General features: G+C 42.4%; 1 protein-coding gene across 3 annotated transcripts in view; it reads right to left on the reverse strand.

Annotated features, from left to right (window-relative positions):
• The window catches only part of PRKCA (protein kinase C alpha), a 193245-nt gene that overhangs the window by 64328 nt on the left and 115805 nt on the right, over nt 1–13112 (reverse strand). For all 3 annotated transcript variants that reach the window (XM_082212493.1, XM_082212492.1, XM_082212494.1), the window contains exon 4: nt 3863–3974. In XM_082212493.1, coding sequence (XP_082068619.1) covers nt 3863–3974 — 112 coding nt within the window. The remainder of the gene's footprint in view (nt 1–3862; nt 3975–13112) is intronic.

Raw genomic sequence — 13112 nt, forward strand, 5'->3', positions numbered from 1 at the left:
AATCTGTGAGTTCATAGCCCCTATGGCAGGACCCATATGTTCCATATGAATTACGGCAAAAATTTGGTCAATGACCAGGAAAGAAAATAAGAAGAAAAGAAAGCACATAAAACACAATAAAATACGTTAAGTATACTATTAAATGTGGAGTTAAAAACAATGAAAAATATGTAGAAACAATGAAAAATATAGAATAATTATATTAAAACGGTAAAAAAACAAGGTAAGGTATTAATAATTTTAAAATTAAGACAAGATCCTGTGCCTGTATCCTTTCCATATAGGCAAAATACTGGTAAGCAGTTTGTGGAAAGGCAGTTTTAAGTGGAGGAACATCCAGAAATGAAAGGATAGAGCCATTCGTCCCTCCCACTTTGCACATCTGTTGAAACATGTAGCCTTAGAGATGTGTTTCTGTGTGTGTCTGTGTGTCTCTGTGTGTTGGAACTACAAGACAGTGTGTAAAATGCGGATGGGCTCAGAACCAAAGACAACATTCCAGTTCACCAAGCTGATTGGAAAAGACTTTAGTGTCAGAAGTGGCATCAAAAACTGGTATGGATTTGAACTGAAGACAACAAACTCTGCCTAAGATGTGGCAAAACTTAAGTTGATCAAACATCTGCCAGGAGATCTTAAAAGGGACAGAGAAGATTAGAAAGGGCAGAATATCAAGAGAAATGCAATTGAGAATGTCAAGAACAAGGAAAGGGATGAAGAAAGTGTCTGGCAGAAGAACTATGACTACATAATACGTGGAAATATCATTAAGATAATCTATAAGAGTAACTTGCGTGTATGGAAAAAAAGCCCTGTATCAGATAGGAACTAGGATGGATAGGAAAGGAAACCATGGCTTCCTAGCAAAGAACAAGACAGTAAGATTTCATTCTCATCCAACATGGCTCATCTCCCTGACTTGGTGCTGGGGCTTGAAGAAGTTTCTGGCAGAATCCAGGGAGGGAAAAACACTCCCTGTTCCCATCATGGGGGGGGTGTGTAGGGAGCAGCAAATATTCAGAGAAACGATTTAATTTTCTTGATTTTTTTTGAGTTGCACTCCTCTTCAGTAGCTTTTAAAATAGTAAGCTCTCACATATGACTAATGATAGCTTACAAGCTATTTGGGGATTCCTTAGAAGTGGGTGTGGGACGCGGATGGCACTGTGGGTTAAACCACAGAGCCTAGGACTTGCTGATCAGAAGGTCGGCGGTTCGAATCCCTGCAACAGGGTGAGCTCCTGTTGCTCGGTCCCTGCTCCTGCCAACCTAGCAGCTCAAAAGCACGTCAAAGTGCAAGTAGATAAATAGGTACCACTCTGGCGGGAAGGTAAACGGAGTTTCCGTGCGCTGCTCTGGTTCGCCAGAAGCGGCTTAGTCATGCTGGCCACATGACCCGGAAGCTGTACGCCAGCTCCCTCGGCCAATAAAGCGAGATGAGCGCCGCAACCCCAGAGTCGGCCATGACTGGACCTAATGGTCAGGGGTCCCTTTACCTTTACCTTTAGAAGTCGGTATTTACTGAGAACAGTGATAAGACCAATGTCTGAAGAGGAGTAAGAGGCTCTCATCCAATATATTCCTGTCTGTGAAGACCCTGTCCCCTTTGCTTCTGATATTTGACAGAGATCCCTGCACCTCCAGAGATTCATCTCCACCGCTGACAACTCTTCAGACACCATTGCCATGCATGGTGTGGAAACAAGCCCAGGCATATCCGAAACTCTTTCACACAGGTACACACTCAAGTGGGGACCAACAGGAAGTTCTCGTGCAGTGGTGCAGAATCTGTGGCCCTCCAGATGTTGCTGGATTCCAATACTCTTCAGTCCCTGCTCTGGTTTACTCCCATATGAAGAAGAATGAGATGGACCTAAATAGCTTCTCTCAAAGTTGGCTAGTAAATAAATGAGAAAGAAAGAAAGAAAGAAAGAAAGAAAGAAAGAAAGAAAGAAAGAAAGAAAGATCTTGAGGACTTTAAATTATAGTTGGTGTCCTGGTTTGCCATGATGTACACCAGTCAACAATGGAGAAGAATACCTGGAGGTGCAGGGATCTTTGTGATGTGTATACATCTAAGGCAGAAAGTGGGATGAATAGTAATGTCAAATATCAGAAGAAAAGGGGAGGCTCCCAGACAGGAATATATTGGATGAGAGCCTCTGACTCCTCTTCAGACGCTAATCTTATCACTGGTCTCAGTAAATACTGACTTCGAAGGAATCCCCAAATAGCTTGTAAGCCATCATTAGTCATATGTGAGAGCTTACTATTTTTAAAGCTATTGAAGAGGAGTGCAACTCAAAAACAAATGTTTGTGCACTTCCTGGCAACAGCTGCTTTTAGTTTAAAAAACTGTTATAACTAGTCTTGCATCTCCAAAAGGAACAGCAGATTAGCTTGTGCTACAACCTGACATGCTACGATAATATTTGAGATTCCAAACTATTAGCCATGCTGACTGGGACTAATGTTAGTTGTAGTCCAACAACATCTGGAGGGCACTGAATTGGGAAAGACTATTTTAGATAATGTACAAAGCATTCTAAGAGGTAGAACTAGACTACCATGGCTAATGCCATACAGACCTTCAATGCCTGGTCCCAATAAGGTGAAATTCTTCTTGAGACCCCTCCCCAAGACCAATTTGAGGTACAGTTGTGACATTCCTGTTCCTATAGTATTAGCCTGATTCTGAACAGTGGAGATGGCTCTAGGAAGAACTGGATCCCTACTAGATTGCTACAGGTAAAAGAAACATAGACAAAATGACCAACACCTTGAGCCCTATTTTGGGGGATTTAAATGCTATGAGGAAATGGTGTGCCCATGAGTGTTATCTGCAGTGTTGGGGCTATAGAGAGCAGGTCAGCATTGCCCTCCGCTTCAAGCTACCACAGTGGTGGAGACAACAAAGGTACATTGGAACTGCAGAATTTCTCTTAGTGGTTTCCCAATCACTGGTGCTTTGGAAGGTGATTCCTCTTACATTTATGCCTTTCTCTGTGTCTTCGTAATGACAGGTATGTGCCTGTATCTGCTTCTTCTTCAGAGTAACTCTTCTTCTGCAATAGTCGTGTTGGGACACTGACTGAAAGCTTCTTTCAAAGGAATGACTTCCCAAGCGCTTGACAAGCCAAGTCCTTCGAAATGCTTGGGCACGACTCCAGTTTTCTTTTGAACCATGGTTGGTACTACCTCTGGCCCTAGGATCATACACTTATCTTCTGCATCCAGCCAAAGCCTGGTGCTAGGAACCATTGAGTGAAATAGACTCAAGAATGGTGACTGCTCTGGCAAGAGTTTGCTCTCCCCAGAAGAAACTGAGGTCGAGGCCCAAGTGTTGGGAATGGGTACCGCTCCTCCATTAGAGGGCGTCGCAAACTGGTTCCCACCACCCATCCAAGAAGGGACATACCGCATGAAACACTGTCTTGGTCTCCACGATCGTGGTTTAAGGAAGACTGAAGGTAGAAGTAAGGAAGACAGCAGAATGGTTGAGCAGACAGTACAGAAAAGAACTATGAAGCCACAAATTGCATTTAATTTTTTTTTTAATGCTTGGGTTTTTGACCACAGTGTTCCAACTCAACCGCTGATTGAAAGTAGTAGCTCTTTCTTCCAGTAAGTTTCCATTAAAATATTGCAATAGCAAAATCCACATTGGATAAAGCTCCTTTCATATACGGTATTTTGCTAGACGTGCTCAAATATTAATTTGAAATGGACAGTCATGCTTGCAATTAACAGTAACTGAAGCGATATTTTCCTGCCAAGAAGTTGGTCAGTGCCTAATGGTTTCATTCATTTTTTTTAAAAAAATCTTTCTTAATAGCATGAGGTGGATGGTGTTTTTGCTTACTGTCGCATTTCATCCCTTGGTGTAGAAGTCCATAAAGCAATGACCCGCAGTGGTCGCAAAATGTTGGGCTTCCATACGTGTGGATTTTGAACTTGTGCTTGCTTCTGGGATCCTAAGGAAGAAGGCAGAAATCAGGTGTCAAATAATATTTCAGAAATAAAAGCACATAACTCTTCCCACAGTGCTGAAAAGTTAAATTTAAATCTCATCTAATAATAATAATAATAATAATAATAATAATAATTTATTTGTACCCCGCCCATCTGGCTGGGTTTCCCCAGCCACTCTGGGAGGCTTCCACAGAGGCCAAAAATACAGTAAAATATCACACATTAAAAACTTCCCTGAACAGGGCTGCCTTAAGATGTCTTCTGAATGTCAGGTAGTTGTTTATCGCTTTGACCTCTGATGGGAGGGCGTTCAACAGGGTGGGTGCCACTACCGAGAAGGCCCTCTCCCTGGTTCCCTGTAGCTTTGCTTCTTGCAATGAGGGAACCACCAGAAGGCCCTTGGCGCTGAACCTCAGCGTCCGGGCAGAACGATGGGGGTAGAGACACTCCTTCAGGTATACTGGGCCGAGGCCATTTAGGGCTTTAAAGGTCAACACCAGCACTTTGAATTGTGCTCGGAAACGTACTGGGAGCCAGTGTAGGTCTTTCAAGACCGGTGTTATGTGGTCTCGGCGGCTGCCCCCAACTTAGCAATAACCGAAATCTGGTACCTAGGTGGCCACCTGAAATTGAACATTATGACATTGTGGCACTGTGGCATGTGACTCCTGCAATGTGGACCTTGGAACCCTCCTTTAACAACTTTTGGTATCATGGTGGAAATAGCCAGTCCCCACTTGTGAGCGTAACTATGCAGAACGGCTCCCATATAGTTCTGCTTCATTCAACCAGCCACCTGTATGTTTGCCTACATGTGTGAACTGTGCTTTACATTTTTTCAAGATAAAAGCTAAGATCCTGCTTTAGATTTTGTGTGTGAGCAAGGGGGAGAAAGAGAGGTATGTAGTTATTGCCTCCTTTCTTTTGCTCAGCATTTGAACCAGTCACAGGAAGAGAAACACATTCCAGAACAAGCAGCACAGCTTGGCTCCATCTGCCCTCAACTGCCCTATAGTTGGCAGCAGGAGAGGGAAAGCTAGTGTGGTCCCTCATGGGACAAGACCCCCCCCTTCTAACAGTCTAGGAAGCTGACATATAGCTGACGGACACAGAATAAGAGACATCATGTTCCCTTCCATTAGCTGACCTACAGGGGTGCATTTATACACAGCAGAATCTGCAGCTCAGTGGTAACTTTGTGCATAGAAGGCTTCAGCTTCAAATCTCTGGCATCTCCTGCAGTGTCACCTAGCAGGAGATGGAAAAGACTTTGCCCAAGTCCCTGGAGAGAGTCACCAGGGGCGCCGACTTATAAAAAATATTGGGGGAGCCCATGAATAATAAATAACAAATAATAAATGAAAGCTCATGAATAATAAATAAGCTCATGAATATGCAAATAAAGTGGCGCCGCCTCCTCGTGAGCGAATAGGGGAGAGCGTGCTGCGCCTATTAATCAGCTCCGAAGCAAATTGGGTGGAGCTTTTGCTCGGGAGGGAGGGCAGGAGGCATGCAGCCCGACCCTGTGCATTTTGGGCTGGGGGAGGGGTGGCGATGGCGCTCTGCTGGAGGGGCGCCCGAGATCATTGGGGGGGTGGAGCCCCCCCAAAATGAATTTTTGAGGGGGGTCGGGCCCCCTCAGGCCCCATGGAGTCGGCGCCTATGAGAGTCACAGACAAAGAGGACAACCCTGGATGAAACAGACAAATATTCTGACCTGGGATAAGGCAGCTTCTTAAAGATACTATAGTAGCCGTTTCATCTGCCTTATTTTCTTATTTTCTTATTGTTATTGTTGTTGTTGTTGTTAGCAATATATAAGGATAGAAGAGAACAGAGAGGGAAAGGAAGAGAAATCTAGCAGCTCTCTCTCAGCCAAAGCTGGAAAGAAAAGTTTGAAATCAGGAATGTAGCTCCTATGCAACAAGATGCTTCTCAGTTGGACCATGAATTCATTTGCAAATATTTATATTGAGTTATATTTTAAGTACTATTACAGGATATAAAGTAGCAGGTTTTGTTCAGCTCTATTTACAAAAGCAGAAGGTCATTTTGCAGGAACAAACAATAACATGCCCCACGATGATACAACGCAGGTCCAAATTAAGTATAACAATATAATATGGAGGCAAAAAGAAGGAGGCAAATACAACCTCACATGCATCAGATCTGGAGCATTATTAGGGACAGAGACCTCATTTCACTACCGTGGGACAGAAACATTTCTGCTGCAGACCAGTGAAGTTCCAGAAGAGCTCCCAAATTTCTTTGCAGCAGCAAAAGAACAGAGAGGTCTCTAGAGGCTTGGACATTAATTTATTGTGCTGAAAGCTCTGGTGTGCAATAATCTACTTAATTTCTTCCGTTGCTTGGAGGCACTCCTGGGTCCAACATTGTCACGGGATCAATTTGTAAGCCACTTTGAGGGTTTACAGTCGAGCAGTGCTTAAATTTCATGAAATAAATACATACATAAATAAATAAGTGGCCTTGATGGCTAGGAGTGCCTATTTCCAGGTACAGCTAGTCTGCCATCTACAGCCCCTTTTGGACAGAGATAACCTCATCAATGTACTCCAGGCTTTGGTAACTTCCAGACCAGGTTATTGCAATGAAGACAACTTGAAACTGATGATTATTTAGAACTCACATAACCGTTGTTTTATAACAGCTGCACTGGTTGCCTGCCCAATTCAAGGTGCTCACATCACTGCTTATTGCCCTAAATAACTACCTGAAATACCTAAAAGACGATCTCCTTCCCTACAGAATCTCTCAGGTGGCTCCACACCAGAGACTTGGGAGGTGGCAGCCCAGGAGAACGGATTCTCTGTGGCATTCCCTCCCTGCAAGAAGAGAGGCTTATGACACTGCCATAATACAGCTTTCATCATATGCTGAAGGTTGTATCTCTTTAACACTAGGATTTGACACCTGAGATGAATGCTTTTAGAATCCACCTTAAAACTGATTTTAATATTGTGTTTTTGCATTGTTGTAACAACATCAAGATAGATGCAAGATAAATTAGATGTGATATTTAAACCCTTGTCAATTAGCTCCCTGAAGCCAAATTCAATCGCCCAATAAAAAATGCTTCACCTCCTGTTCCCAGACTATACTTCAGATTTCGGTGGACAAAAGACCACTTATCCCTTTAAGTCCCATACCACATACAGTCCACACCCCAAAGCTGCCCTATACACATGCAACAATAGTCCCTAGAGAGGGGAGTTGTTGTATATGTTTCTTCATGCCACTAACGGTGCAGATCTTTCCGTGAATGATTCCTTTTAATCTTCAAAACATTGAAGAATATCTAAACTGAGAAGTGTCTAAAGTACCTACATGCCCCTCTAGAGGGAGGCAGAACAACATATAGGGAAGTCTAATAAAAAACAATTATTTTTTGCATTGGTGTCTGTCCAACTTGTTCTCAACAGGTAGCATCTTCTATCATTTTTCAACATGTGACTTTCATGTAGTTCACCTTTACCCCAAGGGATTCACAAGTTGACTCACAACAATAAAACATGAGGTATGCACGTGGAACCTTTGGTCCACATGGACTCTAATTCCTATCAGTCCTAGTCAAAATTGCCAATGATCAGGGATGATGGGAGCTGTAGTTCACCATCATCTGGAGGGCAGCAGGTTCTCCGTCCCTAACCTAAACAAGTGAATAATAAGTGGGTACAAATGATATTTCTTTGAACAAAAATTTCCAAGCAGATGTCTGAGGCATATGGCAACCAGCACGTCAGTGCTGAGATCTCTGCACTTATAATGAGGGCAAGCTACACTTCACTATTTTTTCTGGTCCAGAACTTTCTGTAACTGTAATAATGTAAATTTTCATAAGCAACCCTCCCAAAAACTCCCAGAGGGAACAAGGATACCACTGACAAATGTAAAGAAGCCACTGTAGCTCATCCAGCAGTGGTCTCCTTGCTAAGGTCTCCCCTTCACTCTCCTCTGAACATCTGGCATCAGGGAAGGACAAGAACTTCACATCTGGAAAAGAGCCAACCAAGGTAGGCTCCTAAATTTCTAATACAGAATCCTTTCATTAGACCTTCCTTAATAATCCCCGTTCAACCACTGAATCTGGCCAATTGCTTAAAAGGTACAAGAAGGCGTCTCCAAAAAGCTATACAAAATGTCTTGTATTTCTACTCACTTCTTAATAATTGGCAATGTTCTCCAGCAATGCCCTTATGGATGCTAGCAATTCCACAGGGCCTAAAGCAATTCCCATGCCCTATCAGGTGAATGGTGAAGTCACCAAGACCTCATACAATGGGTTTGTTTGCTTTTTGTTTATGTGTCACAGCTACTTATTCATTCCTGAACTAGGAATTGGGTTTAGCTGCCTCTGGCTCCTCCTTGATGCACTGGAAATCACCACCATGCAGGGGTGTGGGAAACTGTTGATATGCAAGTGAGAACAATCTTAGAACGGGTATCAACATGTCTTCAAGGGCTGCGTGGGGCCTAGGCGCTTATCAGACTTTCCTCTTAAAGCACAGATATTATGTACATGACTGCAGATTTGACGGTGCACTCAAAGGATGCTTGGCTATCATTTCAATTTGCACTTGTTTTAGAAATCCGGTATGATACAGTGTTAGACATTTAACAGATTTACATTGAATATTATTTTTCGTTCTAAAGATGGAAAGCTTATAAAAAAGGGAGCGTGCCCTGCATTGGTAAAGGAAGTGATTGGCCCATATTCTCAATTTCAAAGAAGTCACAGCGCATACTTCCTTAATTAGGAGAAACTATTTAGCAATAATGATGTTGAAACTTCATGGAAACACACAAAAGGGTATGTGGTAACACATTTCTACCGGTTGTTTTATTTTTTAATTAATTAATTTTTTAAAAAACGAATGCCATTACCATACGAAGATGTGAAAAAGACTGGGGCAGCAGAACGCTAACACAGCAAGTCTCTTCTGCAACACTACTATTACTGAAAGGATTGCTTGCGGCATTTGGGTGCCAGGGTCAAAGCTTATAATAACTTCCTCTCCAGTTATTATTTCCTAAAGCACAGCTTACAAAAATAAAGTAAGAAACCTGTTTCATATTACCTCTACATAGTTGCTATTTAAAAGGTTAGTTTGAACTAAGACCTTAGGTGTATTCTCTCTCCTTTTCTATTGACTTAATCCCTCAGTGTTGATACTTTTCTGGCCAAGGAAAGAGCAGCAGATAAAATGCCAGGGCAGCCACCTATCAGGAAGCAGAATCACAGCAGATCTCCAGACATTTCCAGAATTGCCTGAAAGTTCTGTGGATGGTGCCAAGATGGCAGATGCTGCCACTGAAAAAAAGTAACTTCTAAAGCTTGACATATGGCTTCTATGACAGTTGCTCAAAAGCATAGATGGAAGAAAGGTAATGTAGACAATCATAGCTTTACCCTTATTAAGGATATAAAAACAGCACACAACTATTTACTAGAAAACTATAGGGAGAAAAATTAATATCTATACAGTGGTACCTCGGGTTAAGTACTTAATTCGTTCTGGAGGTCTCTTCTTAACCTGAAACTGTTCTTAACCTGAAGCACCACTTTAGCTAATGGGGCCTCCTGCTGCCACTGCGCCACCGCTGCACGATTTCTGTTCTCATCCTGAAGCAAAGTTCTTAACCTGAGGTAATATTTCTGGGTTAGTGGAGTCTGTAACCTGAAGCGTATGTAACCTGAAGTGTATGTAACCCAAGATACCACTGTATATAGATATATGTTTGTATTAGATGTAACGGTTTGTTGAAAGCAACACTTTACACTTTAATGAACATGTTGAAGAAAAAACAAAAACAGGAAGCATTTTAGGAACCCTAAAAAATGGGCTCCTTGAGGGCAAGATAATTTAAATGAAAAAGTAAAAAACAACAACATTTTTTCCCAGTGAGAGAGAAAACAATGACCATATGAAATAAACTTAAAGTACCAAGACTAAGCGGTTTTTTGTTTGTTTACCATTTAGTGAGAGGCAAGGGTTGCATTTCTGAAAATTATACAGAGGACTAAGTGTATTAGCTTACCCACCTTTGAAACTTGCAAAATTGTATTTACTCTATTCCAGGGCAGCCCAACTTTTCATACCAAGTGTGCTGCAAGAGTACTTCAACACAGAACCCATGGGTCACACACTGCCTTGTCACAGAGGGTGGGAGTCAAAATTTCACACACACACACACACACACACACGCCCTTGCACTACCTTCCCAAAGCCAGGTAAGCAAGGCACTTGGATTTGGAAGGAGGAGCAAAGGCCCTCCCACCTCCTCCCCAAAGCTTGGAGAACACTAACTAGGCTTTGGGAAGGAGGTGGGAGGAATATAGGACCCTGTCAGAGTCTTGCACCTCCTTGCCAAAGACCAGCTTTGGGGTAGCAGTGCAAGGGCTGGGAGGCATCAAATGTTGCTGTGGGACACAGATAAAGGCACTGAGGGCCACATGTGGCCCTTGGGCAACACACTGGACAACCTTCCTCTATTCCCACAGATTCTTCACACCAACAGCAGGGTTCGCCCAAGACATTTTGGCACCTGAGGTGAACCACAAAATGGTGGCTGTCCCACCACCACTAGGGAAGAAGGGGTGAGTGAAGATCTACACCCGTGACAAGGGTGTGAGAAAACCAGCAGTGAAATGGAAGTACAACCAGCAGAGAGAAGACAACCCCAGCAGGATAATGTTTTACACCCCTCGTAAAAGCTGTGCATACACTTCTCTTCCGCTCTGTTGGTAATCAAGTGCTAAGCAAGGGCCAGCTTCTGTGTGAAAAGACAATGAGCTCAGTTTCTATTTTGCTACCGGAAACCAAATTCTGGCAGTTTAATAAAACAACACAAAACCTAATTCTTACAACCCTGAAGTCTATCCATCTCTGATTTATACAGAGCTTGCCAGCAGTTGGTACAACAGGAACATGCCACTTTCTAATTATCATTAAACAACAACAACAACAACCAACATAATGGCAATTTAATGCACAAATCCAAAATTAAGCAACTCAAAAGCTGGAGCTCTACAATGCAGCTACAACTAATATGAACACCTAACATACAATCTATTTCTGAGAAAAATAATACATTCAGTGTTTTCAAGGCTTTTAAAAGCATTGTTTAGGGCACAGTGATTGTTACATACAAACCTCAGCATCAGCATAATTTTATTCATATGCCACCTTTCTACAAAAACAATCATGCTCAAAGCAGCTTTCAATTGAGAGAAAAGGAATACAAAATCAAAATCAGCCATGGCAGAAACAATTTCATAATTATGCAACAACAACGTAATACCAAATTTAACATACAAAAAACAGCATTTTAGTGCTAGAAATTTAATGGGATCATACTAACAACATTATACCTCCTGACAATAGCAATAATAATAATAATAATAATAATAATAATAATAATAATAATAATAACAACAGTAACTAAAATAACTCTTGTCCTAGAAACATCTTCCCCATGATGTTGTTCCTGAAAATATAGCTTTGATTCCAAGGATACTTTCAAAAACTAAAATGACAGCACTGAAGTTTTGATCTTAGAAGATGATTTAAATACAGCTGATTAATTATCGTGTTTTATTTAAGAATGGGTTTTTTGTTTAGTCTGAGATCTAAAATTGTAGTCTCAATTTATCGTGTTCAGTATTTAGAACACTGTCAGAGATACAGCCTGTCACTTGAGCAATGTTCAGGTTTCAGCCTTCTGACTCTACGGCTGCACAGTTCTATGGCACATGATGCTAAACCAAAGATTAGCACTGTAAGGGCAACCCTGAGAGAAGCATATGAACTGGAGGAGGATTTTGGCTAAGTTTTGAAGAACCTGGTCATAGATTCTAATAAAGCAACAGATCCTAGTTTAAAAGGAACTATGGTTAGTTTAATATTCCAGAGCTTACTTGTTATGAAACTAACCAAAGTTTGCTCTAAACTGAGGACCCTGTTCAAAGATAACACTAAAACCAGTATTTAGTTAAAATGAAACAAACTCTTATGAAGCCTTCCTCTCCGCCACACAGGTGTAGGAGAGGGGAGGCAGAATGTGCAAGCCCAACACTCAGGCTTGTTCCGGCTCATCCACATATCTCTAAGCCATGATTATCTATGGGCATGGCCTTACAATCTGTCTGGATGAGTAGTCATGAGGTCCTCAAAACAGCCCATAACTTAAACAAATGATTCCAAAAAGCTAAAAACACACTCTCATGTCTACAAGACTGGGCAGTTGCCTGTTCTGCATGGGGTTCTATTTCCTATAAAAGGACAGGACTCTTGGGTCCATCTTTGGTATTAGAAACTCAGGTGGCCTTAGCAGTTTAGAAGTGCTTTTTACCACCTACAGCTCACGTGTAAACTATGGCTGTACTTGAACGGAGATAGCTTGGCCATATTGATTCATGGACTAGTACCCTCAACTCTTGATTACTGCAATGCACTCAATGTGGGATTACCACCTGGTCTGGACACTCCAGCAAAATGTCCCAAGTCAATCACTGAGATGACATGGGAGGGGCATTGGCCCCCACTGACCAGATGCACAATTTGTATCAATGAGGAATCATGCCTTCCATGTAGTGGGCTCAACCCTATGGAACTCCCTCCCAGCAGAAATCAGTCATTGCAAAGTTTCAGACAACTGGTTGAAATGGTTTCAATCCAGGAGGTTTTCATGCTGCAGCTAGAATGCTGGTGGTGACTAACTTATGGTTACCAGACGTCCCTGTTTCCCAGGGACAGTCCCCAGATTTACAAATCTGTCCCCGGACAAAATCCGTCCCCAGAATGTTCCTGGATTTCATTTAATGTCCCCAGGTTTATATTTTAAGTGTTGTAGATTTACTAGTAGGGAATGAATGTTGCATGAATGGTTCAACGGCACAAGACACATCATATGGGGACTTCTGGCAAGGCAAAATGGCGGGCGCCACGACAGTGAGCAGCTCCTGAAGCCAGCCAGAGCCAACAGCGCTACTAGGCTGGCTCCAGGCTGCTGAGACTGCCGCTGCTGCTGCCACTGCCAATGGGGAAACGGGGATGCCCGGCACGTCAACTGGGGGAACCGCTGACACACACAACCCAAATCGAGCCAGGAGCCAGCGC

The sequence above is a fragment of the Podarcis vaucheri genome (genome assembly GCF_965113315.1).
Source record: "Podarcis vaucheri genome assembly, chromosome: 2".
Lineage (NCBI taxonomy): Eukaryota > Metazoa > Chordata > Lepidosauria > Squamata > Lacertidae > Podarcis > Podarcis vaucheri.